Below are 24,093 nucleotides of genomic sequence, written 5' to 3' on the forward strand. Positions count from 1 at the left end.
GCTTTTAAAAAAAATTTACAACTGCTTTTGTTCTTGCTGAAAAAAAACTAAAGACTTTCTCCAGAAAAGAAAATATAATCAGACATACTGTGAAAATGTCCTTGCTCTGTTAAACATCATTTGGGTAACATTTAAAAAAAGAAAAACAAATCAAAAGGGGGGCTAAAAATTCTGACTTCAACTGTGTGTGTCTGTCTGTCTGTCTGTCTGTCTGTCTGTCTGTCTGTCTGTCTGTCTGTCTGTCTGTCTGTCTGTCTGTCTGTCTGTCTTTCTGTCTATCATGGTATTTCTCAGTCGTCTCTCTCTTGTCTGCAGCTGTTACAAAATGCGGGTGCTAGACTACTCTCTGGCACCGCAACTAGTCAGTTTCTGGTTACCTATTAAATTCAGAATTGATTTTAGAATTTTATCATTTGTATACCAACCGTCAATAATCTTACACCTAAGTACCTTAGACTTGCTTTGTTCATATATATCCCCTCTCGTTTATTAAGATCTTATGATCTCAATTTGCTCACTTGCTGGTCCCAAACTCTGGAACACTGTACAATTTCACATTAAACTTCCCCCCTCTGTTTCTGTGTTTTAAACCTGTTTAAAAGACCTATCTATTTTCTCTCGCTTTTAATACTCCTTGATTATTGTTTTATTGCTTTTATTTGTTAAATGTTTTTTTGTTTTTTTATATATTCTACATTGTTTTCTGTTTTTAGTACTCCTATGTACAGCACTTTGGTTTACATTTTTTTTTTTTAAATGTGCTTTATAAATAAATATTGTATTGCAAGACATGTGCTATACCTGTATAAATACCTTCCCTTAATTTACAAGGGTCTCAAGTCTCATAGTCACTCATTTCGGCCAGTACTTACTGCTCCCCCCTCTCTCACCACTTTGAGAAACTTTGCTAATCATATATATATACCGTTGTGTGTTTGTATTGCAGTGGTACTCCAATCCAGACTACAACCTCTTCACACCATACATGGAGTACAGGATGCGCTTCCCTTCTCAGCCTTTCTACATCCTGCACCCCAAGTACATCTGGCAGTTATGGGACGTGATTCAAGCTAATAATCTGGAGAACATCCAGCCCAATCCACCCTCCTCAGGGTTCATAGGTAAGACACTGTTTCAAAACTCAAGCATGTAAATAATGATAGGTAAAGTTGCGGAAAATAAAGTTTTCAAGCGTCTCAATCCAAAGTCCTGTCAGAGTTCGAAAGCAGTGTAAACAAATTTCCGTTCCTAATTGTTAGGTCACAGAAATTACACACATCGCATTCACTTTACACTTCACATCTAAGGTTTTGTTGACGTCCACCTTTTTAAATGTATTCTGGAAACTGTGTTTAAAGACAACTCCGATGTTTTATTTCCCTCTCAACGCTGTCATTATCACTTCTCTGTTAATGCTGTCAAATGTGACCATTTGAGATGGTTGTAAATTATAGTTCATTTCACTTTTAACACTCATGCTTTTGTCCTTTTAGCTCAAAAAATGGCACTTGAATACTCTGGTTTCTTCTTTTTAAAATTTAAAGAGGTACTTGCAACCTGGTTACTATCCACAAGCACAAAATGTGAATTAAATTTAATCTAAATGCTAATACTAACACTTTTCCCCCTGGCCTTGTGATTTTAATCATGAGTGTGATATATAGTCAACGTCTTTCCACATGATGTGATTGGATAACGGGATTAACCACCTCACTGATCCCAATCACATCATCTCAAATGTGGTTTTAATAATTACACGATGAATTATGAAGCAAAACTTCATCATCAGAATGATTCTGTGTAATTACCTCCCAGAATAATCAAGCATCAGATATTCTCCTGAAACTCAATATAATATGTCAGCATTTGTGACTGTGTGTGGAATCTGCCACTCTGAAACACACAGTCAAACACATTTAGTACATTGGAGAAAGTAATGTGGTTCCCCTTCGGGAGGGGGACCTCAATGCTATGTGGAAACTTCCACTATGGGGATTTCGTCAGAATCAAATCATCTGCGCCCTCAGCCTCTGGATGGACCCTGCTTTTCTGCAGACCTGTGTGCCTCTAGAACAAGTGTCCAGGCATCCCAGTTGCGCTGGGGGGCTGTGTGGTGAGGGCATGTAGCTGTGGATCTGTGGTAGGAACCCGGTTGCATTGGCATTTTAATCGCCCTAGCTGTTGGCAGTGTATCTAGCGCTGCGCTGTTTTTTTTACCAGTATTAGAGGGGAAACATGAGCTGGTCAAGACGGACAGCACGGTGACGTTGGCATATATCAACCACATGGGAGGTATCCACTCAGCTCGCTCGGCGTCTGCTGTCCCGGAGTCATAGGTGGCGGAATCGCTGCATTCTATTCTTCCCCACCGAGCTCATCCGTGCAGCCGATGCGCTCTCACGGCAGTTTCACCTGGGAAATAGGAGACTCCACCCCGACTGTCCAGCTGTTATGAGCTTTCTCTCTAACACAGAGATATGTGCGCTCTCTTGATTGAGTACCACACATAGCGAATCTGGTAGAGTTCCACTAGCTACACAGCTGGTTCCATGGCGTGTGTAATACGCATTTCTCCAGTGAGCCTGCTCACACAGATACTGTGTCAGGGAGGACGGGGAACAGGTATGTGTATTGAGCCTCTCTGGCTCAATCTGCACCTGTGCCCAGATCTATGCCTCACGTATGGTCCATAGATGGAGTGTGCTGGACTTGGGCAACCTAATGATTGGGTGGTTAACACCGTCACTCAGGCTAGAGTACCCTCTACAAGGCATGCCTCCGAAGTGGAGTCTATTCGCTTTATAGTCTAGTCATATACTTTTTTCCCCGAGAAGGACCCCGAACATGAAAGATCTGCGGCCTGCTAATCCTAAGTTCTTAGCATTCTCCTTGCGCATACACGCAAAGCATAATGGGTCATTTTGCATTCTACGAAAAAGGTCTATAGGTTGATTACATTTTAAGACTTTTTATTTTAAAAACAAATGTTACACAAACTGTTAGCTATAGGGAATGCAAAAACTTTGAAGCTCAATATCTCAAAATCTTTCAGAACACAGATAGAACCTTACAATTCCAAGGTGACAATATGTTGTCAGTGTTTTACAAGTAGCTGCGTGATTTGGCTGTATATCAGCACTGATGGGAGGCATGCGTTGGCTTGAGGCCGAAGGCCGAGTGCCTTATTTTCACACCAGTGACGAAATAAAGCCAAAACGCACTGCTACTCATGTGAAATTTCGTTTATACAACAGTTAGACGGCATAATTAAAATACAAATCGTACATTTTTTTAAGAGGAACTACTTTCTTCCGCCATTCATTCACATTTGCAGCTGACATCAGAACAGCAGAAAGCATTGCTATTTCACCAAAGTCACTTTAGAGCTCGTGTTTGAATGATTCTCTATCATCATGTCTAAAGTGATGAAAAAATTAGAGATTTTTGCTGACTTTTTAAGATTATAAGGCTGAACAGCATGAAATGCCATCAGTCTACAGTATTTCTGCTGATCTTCTGTAGTTGTAAATTACACTGTTTTTCTCTTCTTAGGGTTTATTATGCAGTCTCGGTTGCCATCTTGTGGATGGACAACGTCCACCTTCTTTACTCTCCCTAATGACAGGCTAATGTCACCGACGCTCTGTCTCTCAGAAATGTAAACCTTTTTAAAATATGCACTATCCTTATAAATAAACTGTCTAGTTACAATCTAAACAACTACACTCTCCACTAAAAAGCCTCAAAAGTACATTTTGTTGTAAAACAGCAGCAATATTTGTCAAACTGTAAAGTGTCCTCTGCTTGTTGCTGTATAGGGGCAAAGTAATGCACAAGGGTGAAGAGTTAAGGGAAGAGGAAGAAAGAAGAGTGCTATTATTTTTTTAGAATATCACACGGCTCTCAGCCAATCAGAGTCAAGAACCAGACAGAACTGTTGTAGAAATTACAATATATCACAGAATATTGCATTAATGCTGTTTTGAGACACAAGTATAATGACAATATTTTATTGTGGGAACTCACCCCAGTATCCATCTTTTCTAAATTAATCGAACTTTTTACTTTCAAGAAAAAAATGACCCTTTGGGAATGTGCTTAAAATGTTTGTATGTGTTTATTTACCTAGATGCGATACGTTTTTATTAATTTTTCCCGAGATTATCCTGGTGTTGATGGATTGAGAATAGTATTTGTACAATAACATGGATACAGCTGCTAAAGTGAATATTGTACTGAGTTAAAATGGTGTGCATAGCTGTGTGGTACGGTTAGCAAATCAATTACAGTTAATGATTTTAAAATCCAAACCAAACACAATCATTTGCTATCATTAAGAGTTACAAAAATGACAGATCATTTTGAACTGACAGATCGATTTGCATTTATACACAGTCAAAATGGCACAACAAATCCATACGTGTAGTATCATGACAATGACTCATGAGACCAAACTATTACAAACAGACACACTGAAATGGTGATGTTGTTGCGTATTATGTGTTTGGCACTTTACACACGATCCTTTATAAAGATGTTTGAATAGTCATTTCTGAAACCTCAAGAGTACATTCAACACATTTGAGAAGCAAACAAAGTCTGTTGTTCTTTTTTTGGAGGGGAGGGGAAATCCTGCTAAGATTCTCAATGCGAAATGTTCGTATTTGTATTTGTATTAATAATCCAGTTTCCTCTTCGTGAATTGGGAAGTGTACCATATGAGTTGATCCAATGGTTGAATACATTTCTGTAGATCAGTGACCTGGGCTCAGATAGTAGTGTCAATAAAACAATATGAAGCAGATGTGGGAGGATCACAGCTTTATGAGTTGAGAGGATTGTTTCTTTGGCATTGGAAACCAATAACAGTTCAGTTGTTATTTGAAAGGTATTTTCTAGCTAGAAAAAGCCTCTTGTCAAGGTTGAATATAATGCCTTTGTATTATTCCTGACAAGTGAATTCAGTAGTATTCAATGCAATTCTATTTCTTCGGCTTGTATGATAGAAAGCTCAGTGATTTTGCGCAATAACAGTGTAATCCAAACCAGTTCTTAAAAAAAACAAACTGAAAATATACTTTTGAATACAGTGTTTTTGTTTTTTTGTTCTTTTTTCGAATGATATCATACGCAACACTCTTGACTCTGGTACAAATGAAACACAAAACAGGAAGAAAACATTCATTTAAGCTGTTTAGCAGATCTCAAATCAAGCAGATATTCCAGGTATTCTTGCATAATGTGTAAAATTAATAAATAAATGTGCATGTTTTATAATAATATACAATGTTATAATACAATATTATATTAATATACAATGATTTACAATTTAATGTACACATTACAAAATACTTTACATTTATAAAAGCAGATGAATATTGTGTATTTAAAACATATAAATAATAAAGATAATCAGCAAAAAATAATTATTTTGTGGCTTCTATACCGTTGCTCAAAAGTTATTTGCTTCTTCAGGAAATCTTAGTCAGGATTTCTTTATTCTTTATTTTCAATAAATAAAACAATGTTGGAATATGGGTCCACATAGTTTATTCATGTGCTAACCGCTCATTTTTAGCAGCCCAAAATATTGTTTAGAAGAGTTTTAAAGTTTGAAATATAAATATTTTATAAAATTGTTTTCACCCTCACTTTTGTTCAATTTGCCAAAACTATTCAATATCCCAAATTCCCAGTAGTATCTGGATACAGCCTTTATGATGCAAGCTGAGATTGCATCTATCAGCGATGCAGTGTTAGACACGATGCACTCAATGGAGAGAGTGACGTCACTGTGACAGGTAGGGTTAGGGGTGGGGTTAGGTGAGCCCAATAAAAAGCATTGGATGCAGCTCAGATTGCACTCCGCCAGGTCTGCATCCAGACCCCTCTCCAAATTCATGTGCACTTTTTTAACCCTTTCATGCGTTATAAATTCTCCAGCTGACCCTGCGTGAGTTTTGTATTGTGACTGTTACTTAGTCTATTGTGTTCTAAAATTCCCTTTTTGTCCTTTTCTGAAAATATTGACAATGTTCTAATTATACTGTAAAATTTCTGATACTTTGATTCTCAAGTATGTAATAGAACATGCAGTATATTTAGTCTTTTAAACAGCTTATTAATAATTGTATTATTTGTTATAAGATGGGTAAAGGGCGCCGCCATGTTTAGTCTGCGATGCAGGAGAGGGTAAAGTGTAGATGGGATACAGTTGAGAATACTGGCGTTAATATAGCATAATTTTTGTGACACTGTACAACAATAAATAATATTTTTACATCACAGTGAGGGTCGGGTTTAGGGTTGAGGTAGAGATAGATGCTATTAAAATACAATTAATGCATAATTTAATGATTAAAATAAATACTTCTTGTTACCTTCCGATCCCAGCTGTATCCCTTCTAGCAACAACCATAGAAGAGATCCAAGCTGCTGGATTTACATCATGTTTATTAACAATTTTCATCAAAAATATATCGAAGTAAGACGCGAAAATATTCTAGTAACATAAACATTGTGTATCTTAATATGAATAAAGCACATTATCCAGTTATTTATTAAAAAAACAACTATTATTGTCTTCTCCATAGACATTCATGTGCGTTTTACAAACCTTAAATGGTATGTTTTGCTCATAGTTTTGTGTAATTGAATGTCTGAAACCTGAAATAAATGTTTTTTTTTTTTATTTTTTTATTTTTTTTTTATTTATTTTTTTTTTGAAAACACAGATAAATTGTGATTTATGACAAGCACTGCGCACCTCTTTCTGTGCCTCAGGGCAAGCTGTCAGAAAATAATTTTTAGGAGTTGATGGTGTGTGCTGTAAACATTCTAATCACACCGGTGTGAGCGTATGCTTCAGGGACCAGCCAAGACTGATCACACTGGTGTGATCGTACGCATCAAAGGGTTAAGGTGTCAAAATTAACTTATTAAAAATAAGCAGTTTTTCCCCCTTCCAGGACAATCTATAAACACTCACCACTGGATTTTTTTTTTTTTTTTTTTGTACTGGAGATTGACATCACTCAATTTCGTAATGCACCACAAAAAAACAAACAATGAAATAGATTGTCTGGTATTTTCTATAGAGTTTGTTTTTATTCTTAAATATTTGCAATGCATCGATGCGAGGCTGTAAAAGAGGCACGGAAAATCTAAACCCTAGAGAGTGAATGAGGGTAAAAGCTGAACAAGATCAAGACGAAGCAGAGACTGAAGGCCTGCATTCAGCCCTGGTCAGTTTTCTTAAATGTCAATGTTCATGGAATGACCTCCGGAGGGTTGCTCCTCTCTGTGACGTGAGTGCTGCAGTCATGGTTGTGAGTCCCGGTGGAGATCTGAGCGGTGCAGGCTACAGCGTTACTGTTGACCCTGCGGTTCAGCTGGATGACGGTGGTCTTGGAGGGCATGGAGGAGTGACCGTTCTGTAGCAAACTTCTCTGACAGCAGAACAAGATGCGGAAACACCTGTAGAACTGCAGGAGAAGAGAAACTTCAGACCTCTCAATATTGTCCTAAAAAACATGAGAATTGACACTTTATCTTATTCAACATGTTAAACCAATATAGATAGTATTGTTCGGATTTTACTGTTAGAAATAAGGTAGAAACTGTCAAAAATTAAACACACTGTTTGACCATTTGTGCAAAAATGTTACATTTACTTCATAGTTAAAAATGTACACTAAAAAAAAAAAAACCCAGCAGTGGTTGGCAGCTTTTACAGCTAAAACTACGGCAGAAGTCATAGGTAACCCACCGTTCCTACTGCACCCAACCCGCACTGAGCTAGGATCCAACCGGCGATTCTTTGTATGATAGTTGGTTGACAAAGAGGCCAATGACCATGGCCTCTAGCGTCTGTAGCTAAAGCATCTTTTGAGATTAGAGGAGTGAGGTTTACCTGCATAGCACTTCGCTAGCTGACCACCTTATATATATATATATATATATATATATATATATATATATATATATATATATATATATAATTTATTTATTTTATTTTTTAATTTGTTACAGTAAATAACTGTATTAAATTTGCATTAATTTATATTGTTAAGCCATTGTTTAAAAGTACTAACATCCGCATGTTGTACCTTTGTTATTCTAATATAAAGGTGTCATTCACACAACTACTGAACACCATCATATAAATCTACATTAAATTTAACAAAACTCACAAAACTAAAATGAACAATAATAATGTCAAAAAAGAAAAACACAAAATTGATTGCTAGTGTAATGTGGTGAATTCTGGGAAAGTCCATTTACGATTTTTGACCACATCAAGGTAGTTTACCGTAAACCAGGTTACTTTAAGATTTTTACAGATTTTACCAATAAAACCATGGAAATTTTTTACATTGTTGCATATAATTCATAATATATGTATGTATTTTTCTATGTTTATTTATGACAACAAGAACGTTTTCAGTAGACAGCTAATTTTATTTTAAAACCTTTTTTGCAGAAACAAAGTGGTTGGCCACACAGTGGCGCAGTAGGTAGTGCTGTCGCCTCTCAGCAAAAAGGTCAGGGTCAGTTGGCATTTCTGTGTGGAGTTTGCATGTTCTTCTTCAGTTTGCGTGGGTTTCCTCCGGATGAGTGTGAATGAGTGTGTGTGGGTGTTTCCCAGAGATGGGTTGCAGCAAGAAGGGCATCCGCTGCGTAAAACATATGCTGAATAAGTTGCCGGTTCAATCTGCTGTGACAACCCAGATTAATACAGGGACTAAGCCGAAAAGAAAATGTATGAATGAATGAAGGTGTAAGCATATAGATATTTCTTTTTGTAGCCAAAAAAATTTCCTGTTGTCTATAACCGACTAACATAAATTTCTTTCCCCTTAAGCTCTTTTTTTATCAAGTGTGAAACATATGCGAGAAACTTGCTTGGACTCTAATAACCTGCTTCAACTCTAAATCGCACATATTATTATTTTTAAGGGAAATGGCTGGATTTTGTAATGTGTATTTCAAGAGTTCACACTTAGATATTGCTTGACAACTGTAAGCAGGTTTGGCATGCTGTCCCGGGAGAGAACCCTGAGCTCGGAGATAGTTGAGCCCAGGGCTCCCGCCAGGTCCATAGAGCATGTGAGGGGAGTACGAGATCAGGTGGTTCTCGAGAGCTCCCCTTTTTAAAGGAGGAAAGGAGGAGAAAGGGGGTAGATGGGGGGTTTCTTCGGAAAACAAAGGTAAGGGAGTAATATCTAGCTAGACTATTTATAGTAAGTTAGGATAGATCTGATTGGCTAACTAATGAGTGTAGATAGGCGGCCAGCTGCAGTCAATTATATCACGTGTTCCTCTCGAAATTAGTTAAAAAAACTTCACTTATATAGCACATTTATAGTGTACGGCCATACACCCAAATCCTTTCACACTCGCTTCACCCCCAGCAGTGTGCAGCATCCACTTGGATGATGTGACGACAGCCACAGGACAATGGCGCCAGTGCACTTACCACACAGTAACTATAGGGGGAGTGGAGTGACAGTGATAGATCCAATTTGGTGGATGGGGATGATTGGGAGGCCATGATGGGTAAGAGCCAATGAATGGAATTTGGCAAGAACATGGGGGTTACACCCCTAATCTTTAAGAGAAATGCCAATGAATTTTAATGACCACAGAGAGTCAGGAACTCAGTTTAACATCTCATCCAAAAGATGGTGGTCACTGACAGTATGGTGTTGCCTTCGCTTTACTGGGGCATTAGGACTCACGCAGACACGCTGGCTTCACTAGCACCACTTACAAGAGCTACTTAGTTTTCCCATGTGACTATGACATATCTGCAAGTCATGCTAATTGTGCTGCCATCTTTAGAATGCAAAGTAAAACCATACTGATTTTTTTCCTCTTTGTTTTGTGAAAAAAAGATGTCAATTTTGTCACTGTTGTATATGGTCAACAGGAGGTTTACTTATTTGATTTATTAATTTAAATTTTAATAACTATGCACTGGAATAACTAGGGTGAAATCATCAAAGTGTGACTTCTATAATATTATAGACAAGGAATTATGTGTTGTTCAAGTAAATATGGTATTATAAGCAGAACATCCATAGATTTCTTCCCTGTCAGCATTTTAAATACGAAGGTTCTTTAAAGTCTTGGTCAAGTGGAAGAAATGGAGGGGAAAGAGTATTTTACAAGCCTCATTTTCTCTTTAATCATTTCCGATTGTGCTTCCCCCCCCCCTGTAGCTAAGAGTAACTGGGTCACGCTGTTATTGCAACATTATCTGCCATATTTCTAGCATGAATTAACACAGGATTATTTAGTAGTCTATGTTGCTAGCCAGTCTAAGGCTACTTGCTTAGCCTTGCCATAACAAGATGTTTGCTTACTTTAGCCAACAGTTACCAATGCAATGCTAACGTGTTGCTAGTCTGTCCTAGGCAGGTTGCCATGCCTTGCTGTAAAATTAATAGTTAACATGTTGCTAGCTTATTTTAGCCTACAGTTATCAACACAATGCTAGTATGTTTCTAGCCTGTCTTAGGCTAGTTACTAAGCCTTGCCATAATATTGAGAGTTAACAAGTTGTTAGCATGTTTTCCTACTGAAAAAAAAAAAAAAACAGCTTTAACCAGCCTAGGATGGTTGGCTGGTTTGAGATGGTCGACCAGGCTGGTTTAAGAGGGGTTTCGGCCACTTCCAGGCTGGTTTTCTGCCATTTCCCGCCAGTCTTAGCTGGTCAGGCTTGGAGATGACCAGCTAAGACCAGCTTGACCAGCCCAGGCAGCCTGAAAGCCCAGCCAAAACCAGCTATGTCCAGGCTGCTCATGCTGGTTTTAGCTAGATTTAGCTGTTCATTTTCCAGCCTGACCAGCTAAGACCAGGTTGGAAATGGCTGGAAACCAGCCTGAAAAATGGCCAGAGCCCCTCTAAAACCAGCCTGGTCGACCAGCTAAAACCAGCCAACCAGCCTAGGCTGTTTTAAGCTGGATTTTTCAGCAGGGTTAGTATGTTGCTAATCTGTCCTTGGCTAATTATTTGGCCTTGTCATGTCTTTGCCAATTAAATGTTGCTAGCTTCTTTTTAGCCCATAGTTACCAACACAATGCTAGCATGTTTTAGTATATTGCTAGCCTGTTAGGCTAGCATTGTCATAGATTGATTACAGAATCGTACTAATGTAACTGCATTTATAAGAAATATTAAATGATTTAGGAGACCGTATTAAATGTTACACAAAGAAGATTTAAGTTTACTGATCTGACTTTGAATAACCCTTTCTGTCATTGTGTATGTTTGTGTTTTGTCCAGGCATCCTGCTAATGATGTCCTTATGTGAAGAGGTGCATGTGTACGAGTACATTCCCTCCCTGCGTCAGACGGACCTGTGCCATTATCACGAGCGCTACTACGATGCCGCCTGCACTCTGGGTGCGTATCATCCTCTGCTCTACGAGAAGATGCTCATCCAGCGCATGAACATCGGCTCAGAGGATGAGCTCAAACGCAAAGGCAAAGTCACACTGCCCGGATTCAACAAAGTCCACTGTGAGCCTTGAACACACACACACACACACACGCAATAACAGCCTTTCTAACGCAGAGGAGAACCTCAGACATCCAGCCGGCTCATTAAAAAAACTGACTGTGTGGGACTAAACCTTCCGCTGTAGTTGTAGATCTCTCTGAAATGCATTTCCTGAGCCTATGCTTAAAGATGGTCCAAACAGCAATAGACACGTGACGAGAAAAGCTTTTTAGATGTTTGTGATGTTGAAAGCCATCAAAAAAAACAAAAACAGTATTTCTTATACGTATAACTGTGTTTGACAGCGTTTGGAAGTATTACAGTCATAGACACTGAAAATTTCACTGTCAAAAAAGTGCAGAGATGGGATTTAGAACAAACATGAGCTTTATTAATCTGTCTGTAGATGTTCTGACAGATTAAAAGCTTCTCGCCATAACATTGTGTTTCTTTTTTTTCCTGCTGTATTATCGTTTTCTGCTGTAATATATACGTCGTGCCACATTAACGAGCCTTTTTGAAAATATTTTGCTCTTCCAGAACTGAATCAATACTTTATTTCCTACTTGTTCCTTCAAAAGCAGAGTAGAAATACTGTGCCTGTTGTTGTACAAATTGACTAAAAGGAGCTTTTGAATGTGACTGTGGTTCATTTAATTTGATCCTAGTCGATTTATACTTTTGAAGAACCTGTCGAGACAGGTGGTTTACAGAAAATAGAGTCGTTGAATAAGGTTCCACTATAACTCACAAGTGCAGCACTGTAAATATTATCTGCGATTTTAAGGCTGCTGGCAATATAACGGAACACATTGGTGATATTATGTGTTGCATCTAGCGGTTTTTAACGTCTTGTAGCCCCTAAACTCAAGAGGTTTTCTGACTCCTGCTGGAGTAGTCTTTAAAAGCGAATGAATTACCTTTGCGTTGTCTTCTCATAAATGTACAGTTATTCATTTGACGCATTCACTTTGCGGTTTGACTTTTCTACAGAAGGTAATACTTGAAGGTTTGTTGTTTACTCATTGTTTCAATGTGTGCCATTTTAATTAAGACGATAAGCTGATTATTTTTCTCCTGTAGATCTGGTGAGAAGAGCTAACGTCTGTTTTAACTGATGTTGTAGATAATATTGTAGAAGTCAATTTAGTAAGTGATGATTTCACTCAGGAGCTCATGATACTCTTAATAGGGTGAAATACTTCATCTTCCTTCTAGTCTTAAATGGTAGGCTGAGATGTGTAAAGCTAAACTTTGACTTTTACTCTGTCTTGTTTCCCCATGTTGGGGGATTGTAGATGTAGAGAGCCTGAAGAGTACCTTTTTTTTCTAAAGTAGGTTTGGATGCAAAATTTCCACCTTGTGTTGTCTTGAATGATTTAGTGTTGAGGCTGGTTGTGGTTTTCGGGCATGTGATCAATCCTGCTCCAGTCACATTCGGATAATAATGTAAATAAATTAGTTTTTGGGCTTCTGTCCTACTTTTAATTGACCAGAGTAGTGAAGAAGACTGGAAATGATTGGGAGGAGAGCAAGTTCAAAAGTTTGGGGTTTGTAAAATATTGCTCACCAAGACTGCATTTGTGATAAGAAACATGGTACAGACTACTGTTTTGACCAATAAAAGTAACTGTTTTCTATTTTATTTAGTTTTAAATTTTCCGTGATGGAAAAGCTGAATTTTTAGTATCTTGAGTCTCACATGATCCTTCAGAAATCAGTCTAAAATTTTAATTTGGTGGTCAAAAAATGTTTCTCTTTATAGTCAACAGTTGTGCAGATTTATATTTATGTAGGAACTGTGATACGTTTACTCTTTTAAGGTTCTTGAGTATGAATTTTACAGTAACATTTATTTAAAATGGAAGTCTTTTGTAATATTATATAGTATAATTGTCTTTACCGCCTCTATTATTAAGGGTGCATTTTCAACTCTAAACATAAAACTTTTTTTTTTTTTTAGTTTTGGTCATTTATTTACACGATAATGGCTTTTTAAGAGCCTGGAAATGCTGTCTTTTGAAAAAAATATTTTTTAGGCTCAAGTTTCTGAAAATGACAGCATTTTCCTGTTTAAACTATAAACTGTGATTTTTGTTAAAATAACATGCATGCGTACACTGTAAAAAGATTTCATGCTGCTTATTCTTTCAGTTCTAGTCAACTTGCATCAGTGAAACTTACTAAAAATATCAACGTAAACTTATCAAATTACTGCGCAAACTAAAAATGGTAAAGAAATGAATTAAAACATGACTAACTTATTAAAATATGTTAAAGTACCATGAGAAAAAAAACTGTTGTTTTGAGTTTGTCACATGTTTTACAGTGTGGAATTTAGTTTTAATACTTGTGATTGATTTGCCTATAGGGGAATTGAATAGGAATAATAAATGTCAGTAAATGATTTAACTACTTTCTATATAATATTTAATGCAATAAAACAAATTTGCAAAATCGAGCAGTATAACAAGCTGTTTTTATGGCTAAAAATTCACAATGGAAGTGATTTATTTTCTTCATCAATTGGTGAAGTTTTGTTCCTCATCACTGGCGCCACTGGCCTGTTTGGTTTGGGTCTTGAGGAGCTGTGCATCAGTGAATTTGCTCTTCAGTGTTTGGACTTTCAGCAGTGAAAACTAAACCCCACTGAACTGAATTGAATTGGACTTCCTGACTGCCATTTTGTTTTTGATTGAAAACCTATTATTTTCATTCTCCTCCTAGACTGTTTTTTCCAAATTTTCACCAAATTTGACCATGCTGGCAAAAAGTTCATGTTAATACGTGACACTGTTTTCGTTTACGGCACTGACAGATGTGCTGGCACAACGTCAAAGATTGCTTAATTCTTTACCTTATTGACACAGATCTTTAGGTGTGTCATTGGCAACTCACAATGTTCCAACTAATAATTGGGTACTAATATTAGTTAATACAACTAATAACAGTGCCACCAAGTTATTATGACACATAACCCGTTCACTAACCATCAATAATGAATCAAACATTTGCTAATAACTAGACTGCATATGTTTATTGTAATAAAAATTAAGCACAACCTATTCCTTGGGTCATGCCGAGAACATTGATACCAAATATGTCATATTTGGCTAAACTTATAGGTTATGTTTGCCTCCCATGAAAAATACAACACTATTATTCTATTAATGAAATGGGTTTTAGTTAAGAAGCAGGTTTTAGTTTATCACTGTCATGCAAATGTACCTTATATGTGCACATTTTCATTTTTAATAAAGTAAAAAATAAACAAAATCTGACCCCAAACTTTTGGACAGTAATGTACACTGACCATCAGTCCACTGCTCTCCTCTGCATATTTTTTTTATGTATTAATCGTGATGGCCAAATGGTCATGTGACCGACCGAGGGACTTAAACTCTGCCTTAAGCATTCTCTTCAGTCTTTTTCTAACTGTACGATCAGAGGCAGAGTCGTGTGTCCTTCCTTTGTGAATGTCTTTTCCCAAGCCTTTAACAAGAGGTGTTTCGACGGCACAGACCTCGTCCATGTCTCTCACAAGACGAGATGAGGTGGCCATTTTTAAGAGTATTATTTCTAATGTTTACTGTAAATATGCGACTACTTCTAGAAATAGGGGGTGGGGGTGGGTATGGGGATGTACATTTCAGTGCATAAAGCATGTGAAAAAGCAGGACTGGTTAGTTTTCATGGTTAATAACTTTGCGGTTGTAGGAATGTTAGGATTTAGCCTTTTGATTTGAGCGATGTTTATTAATGAAGATTGGAAACAGTTGATTTGAATGGCGAACTTTTAATGCTCTGTCACAGACGAGCACAGGACAATATTGAGGACTGTGCCAAATGTGTGTTTGTGTGTCTTTGTGTGTTTGTGTGTCTGTGTGTGTGTGTGGGAGAGAGAGATATGGAACGTTTGACTGGTACTGTGTGTATTTGTGCCAACTTTTCTTTCGGCATGTTTTATTTAATGTACTTGATACTTATTTTCTGCCATACCTTCCCTTTTTATTATTATTATTTCTATTAATATTATTATTATTATTACCCCCCCCCCCCTTATTGTTATATCTGTGAAAAAATCTTTCAACTTTACACTGTAAATATCTGAAATTGTCTGTTATAGGCCAGTCCACTTTCAAAAGCCATTGGGTGTTTTATAATGTTTAATGCTCCATATGTTAATAGAACGTTATCATTGAATTCATTTTTAAAACACTAAATGTTTGTGTATAATTTTGACCATTGTTTCTATAATAAAACCTTGACCTTTACTTGACCCAGTAAAATATTGTGTGCTGCCTATCAATTGCTTGTCTCTACTTGCTGTTTCTTCTTAAGCAGGTTGTCCTAAAGCAGGGGTGGTCAACCCTGTTCCTGGAGAGCCACCTTCCTGCAGATTTCAGTTGCAACCCATATCAAACACACCTGCCTGTAATTATCACATGGTGTTCAGGTCCTAATTAATTGGTTCAGGATAGAGTTGTAACGGTATGAATTTTTTACGGTATGATAATCGTCTAAAACAATACCACGGTTTGACAGTTTCGCGGTATACGGTATGTTACAAATGTTACAAAATAATAGAACAGTGAAGCAAATTTGACTTTTTCCAAATAATATATTTTCAGTTACTATAAACAACACCACTTACAATGAACAAATAAAAAAATAAGAAAATAATAAATAATGTGTCAAAGTCCAAATAAAGTCCAAATAAACATGATGCAAATCCTCAGTAAAAAAATAGATATAAATATTTACTATACTATAAATAGTTACATAACGAAACTAGATTCAATATGGAACATCCTTAGGTTTTATGTGCCAGCATGGATATGGTTGTCTATCGATATGGTTTTGGATATGGTTGTCTGCAATGCAGACAAACAGCTGCACCTTCATTTGCGTCTTTTGAAAACAGCAAGAGCAGCAGTTCGTCTTTGCTGTGTCACTGTTTTGTCATGTTTCTGTGCTGCTGTGCATGCAAAAGTACTTAGTATGAGAATTATTTCATGCAAAACTTTTTTTTTGCGTTTTATTTAGCCGCGCGTAAATGTATGCCTATCTCTCATTCTGTGTTGTTCAAAAAGCTTGTTTTTGGTCCACAAACAAAAGTGAAACCTATGCTTATTGGTTGTGATATAGCGAGTTTGAACCAATCTGGGCATGGAGGAGGGACAATGCATCAATGTATCATGTCTGATTTGTCCGGAGACACAGTGACGAGCGTTTCTTTGTCAAATCAGCGTTGTCAAATTTTGATGACGTAACCGCACTGATTCCGGAGCCTCCGGAGCCGCGAATGTTATGTGATACAGCAATGGAAAGCTGAGATTCTCTTCTTTATGCCAATCTTTGAATTGTATGAATTGGATCAGCGGATCAAAAGTTATTAAACATTTAAGAGCAATACTTATTTTTAGCCGCGGGCGGCTGTCTCGGTCTTTAAGGGTTAAAACCGTTGATATGCAATTGTTCATGGTATGATAATCGTGCACGTTCAAATCGTGGTAGACCGTCATACCGGTACATTGTTACAACCCTAGTTCAGGAACAGGGTTGGCCACCCCTGTCTTAAAGGGTCACAAATGACCAAAACACATTTTTTGAGCAGTTGATATATGTGTCCCACGCTGCTATAAAGACTATTAATACACATATATTTTACTAAGCATGTTTACTTTTTTGTGAAATATGTGTCCTAATAGTGTTTATAGTAGCGTGGGACACACATCTGACTGTCAACAGCTCAAAAAAAATGCGTTTTGGTGTTTCGTGACCCTTTAAGTTTGCAAATCGCTAGCATGTTTTGCAGGAACTGACTTTAATATATTTTAGCATGTCATGTTCTTAGCCTGTTTTAATGTCATTTAACAATAATGACATGTCTCTAGCATGAATTAGCAAATTGAGCAAACAGAGCTAGCATGTTTTAGCATTTATAGGATGAATGTTATGTAATGTTACAATGAATTGACAAACTGGGGGCATGTTTTAGCAAATCGATAGTAAATGTAAAATGTTGTCAATTTTATTTAGTGCTAGAATGTTTCACAATGCTGCTAACTGATTTAAAACAATGCTAGCATGCTTCCAGACAGACAGACAGACAGACAGACAGACAGACAGACAGACAGACAGACAGGCAGATAAGTTTATATTGAAGAACATACAGTTCACAAAACCATTGACTAAATTCTGCAGTACAGGTGTGTCTGCTTGCAGTGGTTTACACCTCCATACGAGATCCTTCAGGATTTCGCAATGTCATGATTGCTGAATTTAGAGCAAATTTTAGCAAATGTCACAATTTTGTGGAGGTCACACATTTTTAAAATTGCCACAGATTTCCCACATATTTTGAGCAGTCGGGACACTGTTCAAATTCCCATCGTACCAAAGAGTGCCATCTGCATTTTTTTTTAAACATTCCAAAATATTATAACACTCTGCAATAGGACTTGGCATTTATTTTCAGACAGTTGGTTTCATTTTCAAATGTGATACTGCAGGGTTTTTATTTGGCAAAAAAGCTTCTCATCAATTAAGATGTGTATATTTATATTTCCGCAGCAAAACAATAAAAGAAATGCTACAAAATTTGAACTTTAGTTGCAAAAATCTGATTTGTGATATCCTGGAGGGACTTTATATATGACTTGTGAGTATGATAAGAGTCTGTGCTCTTGCCTGTTTGTTCATGAGGATGTATATGAGTGGGTTGATGACCGTGCTGCTCTTGGCGAGGAGAGAGGGAACCACACTGGCCACAGGTGAGATGATTCCCGGCCGGCCAAATGTGGCCATCATGGCCACGACGCCGTACGGCATCCAGCACAAAAGGTAACACACCACAGTGGTGATAACCATGAACAACACATGGTACTCCCGTTTCCGTGCAGCCGTCTTGCGTATCTTCCCTACCTGAGAAAGAGAGACAGATATAAAGTGTCAATAAGTGAAAACTGTTCTCTGGCCGACCCAATCTTAGATTCCACAATCCATATTGATAGTTTCAAGCACCTAAAAGAAAACTTTTCAACTACATTTACATTTACATTTAGTCATTTAGCAGACGCTTTTATCCAAAGCGACTTACAAATGAGGACAAGGAAGCAATTTACACAACCAAGAGCAACAATGAATAAGTGCTATAGGCAAGTTTCAGGTCTGTAAAGTCTAAGAAGGGAAGTATTAGTAGTATTAGTATTTTTTTTTTTTTTTTTTTTGTACAGTTAGTGTGATATTCAGAGAGGCAATTACAGATTAGGAAGTGTAGTGGAGACTAAATAGTTGAGTTTTTAGTCGTTTCTTGAAAGTAGCGAGTGACTCTGCTGTTCTGATGCAGTTAGGAGTTCATTCCACCAACTGGGCAGATTAAGCGTGAGCGTTCGCGAAAGTGATTTCTTCCCCCTTTGGGATGGAACCACGAGGCGACGTTCATTCACAGAACGCAAGTTTCTGGAGGGCGCATAGATCTGCAGAAGCGAGAGCAGATAAGGAGCAAGGCCAGAAGTCACTTTGTGTGGAAAAAAACTATTTTTTTCCCCACACCACATGGTGCTTTGCTCGAATTACAAAATTCTGATTTCCACCAAATGTCTTCAAGTTGTCCCAACAAAAATCAATCAAGTTAACTTGATCGTTTCTTTACACCTTTAGGTAGATTAAACATAAAAGAATTAAGTTGTCCCTAAAAAAAAACTTAAGAATTGTGTTGTTTTAACTGATATTTCAAAGTTTAAATCTTGAGTAAACATCCACATTTAACGTTCAGGGGATTATTTCAATATGATTGTGCATCTGAACATGAAATTACAAGTATGGGGGAAATAATAATGGAATGTTTAATAATGGGGGGGGGGGCACAATAAATATAAAATTTCTTTTGAGCATTTTTTTGAAGGGGGACACAAATACTACAGCCGGGTTGTACTAATAAAGATATGTCCCCACAGTAAAAAATGGTTTTATCATTATTATTATTATTATTATTATAGCATGGAGACTACGTCATTATGATTATTTTCAAAGTTTTTATCAGGTTCAATGAAAGCAAATTTTTCTTCAAAACTATTTATTGCATTGTTTGTTGAATTGTTTACTCCTGAAGCCGAATAAATGCAGGAAAAGACGTTTTCCATGCTCATATTAACTAGTTTACATTACACTTGTTAAATTGACTGATCATATTGTAAATCAGTGAGCCTGTAAAGTTTATTTGCTAAACAGCCACATCTCCGAAAACATTAAAAAAAAAATCACCCCCCATAAGAATTGTCATTATCCCTTCAATAACAGCACAACACCCTTACCTGACACTGTACATCTGACTGACCCTGCTCTGCCTGTTACTCAACCATTTCTTTCTCCTTTGCCTGTGATTGATAATGTGACATTAGTATTAGGGGAGGGGGCTATGGTGGAGACAACCCTCGAATTGGAGGGGACATGTCCCCCCCCCCCCCCCGTCCCCCCTGGGATTTACATCCGTGGGTACACGTAGTTGATACGTAATTTTTGATATTATGTAGCTCAACCAGCACGCACACCCTGTGCAAGATGGAGGTCACGTTGGAAGTTACCTAGTTTGGAACTATTTTCAGGTGCTGCATAATAACATTGCTACTGCTGCAGTCATGGTATGGCAGCAAAGTTCCTTGAGTATACTGGAATGAGAGGATAGTGTCTAGCCATATCGGCCTAGAAAATAGCAACTTTTCATTTTCCATCCGTCTTAATACACAATGTAACATCTGAAAAGTCAACATTTAAAAAGCAAAATTATCAAAATTTTTGATTAACTTATGTTAATTTGAAGCAAATGCTTTAATACAATTCAATCATCAATGTTAAGCTAAAAGTGTTTCCTGGATTTAAAAAGAAAATGGTCAAACTCAGCTGTTTACTTTAGTGGCGTTGAAAATGTTGGCCTATTGTCAAGGTGTTACTTTAAAGGGCACCTATTTTACCCCTTTTACAAGATGTAAGATAAGCCTTTGGTGTCTCCAGAATGTGTCCAAGGTTTCAGCTCAAAATACCCCTGAGATAAATTATTATAGCCTCCAGAATCTGCTCATTTTTCCTGTCTTGAGTACAGTGCAGCTGTTTTTGTAGCCTGTGGCTTTAAATGCAAATGAGCTGCTTCACTGTTCACATGTGCGTATCTGCTTCTCATGTGTTAAATTAGATAAACAGCAGTCAGTGATTTACACAGACATGCATGACGCTGAAATACAGCTCATTAATCAAGAATACCAAGTAATTTTATTTCATGTATTTGTGGTGGAGTTTATTCAAGCCTTTCTGAAACAATGAGTCACACATAAATGCCATTTGTAGTATACACAAACACACACACACACATATAAATATATATGTGCCTGACACCATGCGGTTGTGGTTATTATAGCGGTTAAGAATTACTTAACAATTTTACTGCATTTAAAACAAACAGGCTGTTTTAAAAATGTTTTCAACTCATAAAACTTACAGAAATCACAGAGATTTAGAACAGATATTTTATATATGCCAGTTTATTTGCAAAAAGAAATGTTCTGTGAACATGTGTATACATGTTGTTATAGAAACATGGCGACTGTCAATCAATTTGGTGGGTGGGAAAAACCACATTCCTAGATCACGTTGCAGTGGGCCTCAAAATCACTGTGATTTGGGTCCTATTTTAATGTCAGGATATTAAAAAATGAGACACTGCATTACCTTCACTCTAGTATAACAGTGGATACACTATACATACACACAGTCCAAACAGCTTAAAAGTTGATTTTCATCACAAGTGCCCTTTAAAATGAATGTTGTGCGCTTTACCATTTAATCATGAATTGTGAATATTTTACTCGTTTGGAAATTGCACAGCATGGGAATTGCACTGCCATTATACTTGGAATGGACAGACTTTAGCATAATTGCAGTTTTCAACCATTCAAAATGTGTCATAATAGTTTACAATAACTGAGAAGCAATAGCCCTATACTTATGGAGGAGTGCCGATTTTTCTCTCTGAAACACATTATATGACAGTGGGCTGTGGTGAAAAGTGGTGTTTATTTGTCTTTTAATAATGTCCTTCATAATGACCCTTCAGAGAATGAGGTCTGATCCTTACCAATGGTTGTAAACACCGCTGTACAAGCCAGAACGTTCAATTCAAATTGTATTTTTAATGTTCACTTCATAATAATAAGTAGATGAATGCGCTTCAGAGAGGCCGAAGTAAGATCTCATGATTACCACAATCACTATGCAACTACATTTTCAAATCACAGCTTTTCTTAGGGGGTTGATTTTCTGTTCATGCAATGTCCTTGCTTCCAAAGTCTCCCAAAAACAACACTACAGGTTGACAGGTTGATGCCACCCACATCCCAGTAAACACATCATCGAAGAACAGAAAAATGCAGTGAAGTGAATGTTAATAAATAAGAGACACCGAAACACTAGAGTCCCACAGAGGAGCTCCAGAAGGATAAAAGTAGAAGTGACAACAGTGGGAAATGAGAGAGGACATTTTAAGATGCTGTTTTGGGGATTTTTGCAATTGTCATTTGTGAGGGGCTGCCACTTTCGTTTTCTTTTTTTATTTTATGGTTAACCTTTATTTGTCAATCTCCAGCTCCCACGTCTTCCTTACAAAGTAAAAAAAGGAACGTTGAAGGGCTTTTGTGCACTTTGGTCCCACTTTATATTAAGTGGCCAAAACTACTACGTGCTTGTATGCATCTATTGTATATATGTAAGTCAGGCATGTCCAAACTCGGTTCTGGAGGGCCAGTGTCCTGCACAGTTTAGTTCCAACCCCAATCAGACACACCTGGGCTAGCTAATCAAGCTCTTACTAGGCTTTCTAGAAACATCTTAGCAGGTGTGTTGAGACAAGTTGAAGCTAAATTCTGCAGGACACTGGCCCTCCAGGACCGAGTTTGGACACCCCTGATGTAAGTGTATGTTTATATGTACACAGATGGTGCTACTGAGCTAAGATATGGGTCCAGGTACAGGTTTGGTGTCATGCAGGGCTGGATTGGGACAAAAAAATCAGCCATGGCATTATGGGAGAGAGCGGCCCACTACATCAATTAAAATGCTTCCCATCTCTGCACGCCCTTGAATATGTTTACCAACGTCTATTCTATAAAAGCACAAAAGTCATATATAGGAAACAATGAGAGACTAATTAAAAACTTAAAATTTTTTATTTATTATTAAAATAAAATTATAATCCACGCTGGAAGTCTGACTTGTGTGTGCCTGTGTTTTGAGCAAACCTATTGTTACAATGGCACTTGGCCGCAGTGCAATGCAAGGAATGGAGAAGGTATGGAAAAGCAAGGGCATCAGCATTGTAACAACGATCAGAATAAACAATGCCATCGTTTTCTTCATGTATGCATGTGAGAGCTGGACACTCAAGAAGAAAGACAGAAGGAAGATCGATGCTTTTGAATTGTGGTGCTGGAGGTGAATGATGCGCATACCATGGACAGCAGGGATCACAAACAAAACGATCCTGTAGCATGTCAAACAAAATGTATCGCAAGAGGGTAAAATCACCAAGCAGCGGCTCTCGTTCTTTGGTCATATGTGAGCCAACTCCATGGAAACAGCTTTAATGCTTGGTGCAGTCAGTGGATCAAGAAGAAGAGGGCATCAGAGAACACGATGGCCGGACACAATCAAGACTGACACAAACTTGAACATGGAACAACTGAAAGAAGCAGTCAGAAATAGCGTGGCAAAGCGTGGCAAATCACGATCCATAAAGTGGCCGAAAGTCGGTGTCGACTGATTGGCTAATCATCATCGTTGCGGATGCTGTATATTGGTAGGATTCTTGCATCCTGTTCTCTCTCTTTCTCTATCTCCCTCGCTGTCTGTCACATCCTTTAGGTCCACCTTCGCGAAAGCCGATTGGTCGGGAGACCAGTCACTCATCATTGGGTGACGTGACGCGGTCACATAAAAGGACGCAAGGGAAAGCGGATGATAGCGCGCATTTTCTTTGATCCTGTTTTTGTGTTTTTGCCGACATGATTTTGTTATTCGTTGTTTTTGCTTAACTTTTGTTTGGATAAAATTATTTAGTATTATTTCGGCCCACTTTTTAACTAATTTGTGATTTTTGTACATAATTTTAATTGCGATTGTTTGTTTGTTACTTTTTGGTCCAACTCTTACCTGACACACAAATTTAATATATTTAATTGAGTGTTCACTTTGTCCTCAGAGTCAGGTGGACAGGGAAGATGTCGTACGACTTCCATCCTACAAACACTTAGTCAATCCATTGTTTAAAACACCAGGTAAGAATTGAATGCCATCTGTGTATTTGTTTTGTTTCATAGAGTCCAGTACAGGTAAGATTACGGCGCTTGGCGCTGAAGATTTTTCTTTTCTGTTTCTTTTCATGCTTCTAGCGAGGTAAGGGGTTTGTTTATAAGTTAGAATTGTTTTGTTATATTTATTTCTTTAATTTGGCTTCACTAGCGTTCCCTTTACTCTTGAGTTGACCTAATTTTGTTTGATACTTCATTTAATTTTTTACTTTAATATTATTGTAAATA

The 24,093-nt window shown here is 37.5% G+C and overlaps 2 protein-coding genes and 1 long non-coding RNA gene across 7 annotated transcripts in view; 2 read left to right on the plus strand and 1 right to left on the minus strand.

Annotated features, from left to right (window-relative positions):
• The window catches only part of st6gal2a (ST6 beta-galactosamide alpha-2,6-sialyltranferase 2a), a 117,337-nt gene extending 103,221 nt beyond the window's left edge, over positions 1 to 14,116 (plus strand). For 2 of the 3 annotated variants that reach the window (XM_087266270.1, XM_087266269.1), the window contains exons 6-7: positions 947 to 1,121; positions 11,290 to 14,116. In XM_087266270.1, the coding sequence (XP_087122396.1) occupies positions 947 to 1,121; positions 11,290 to 11,537 (423 nt within the window). In that variant the 3' untranslated portion in view covers positions 11,538 to 14,116. 3 annotated transcript variants of the gene reach the window in all.
• Positions 1 to 24,093, plus strand: part of LOC147842240 (uncharacterized) — a 1,176,585-nt gene that overhangs the window by 616,764 nt on the left and 535,728 nt on the right. The window lies entirely within an intron of this gene.
• tmtops2b (teleost multiple tissue opsin 2b) overlaps positions 6,725 to 24,093 on the minus strand; it is a 126,789-nt gene continuing 109,420 nt past the window's right edge. For 2 of the 3 annotated variants that reach the window (XM_087265853.1, XM_087265852.1), the window contains exons 4-5: positions 18,200 to 18,433; positions 6,725 to 7,484 (exon numbers count right to left, since the gene is read on the minus strand). In XM_087265853.1, coding sequence (XP_087121979.1) covers positions 7,269 to 7,484; positions 18,200 to 18,433 — 450 coding nt within the window. In that variant the 3' untranslated portion in view covers positions 6,725 to 7,268. 3 annotated transcript variants of the gene reach the window in all.

The sequence above is a fragment of the Danio rerio genome, chromosome 9, assembly GCF_052040795.2.
Source record: "Danio rerio strain M-AB ecotype USA chromosome 9, GRCz13ab, whole genome shotgun sequence".
NCBI classification, from domain to species: domain Eukaryota; kingdom Metazoa; phylum Chordata; class Actinopteri; order Cypriniformes; family Danionidae; genus Danio; species Danio rerio.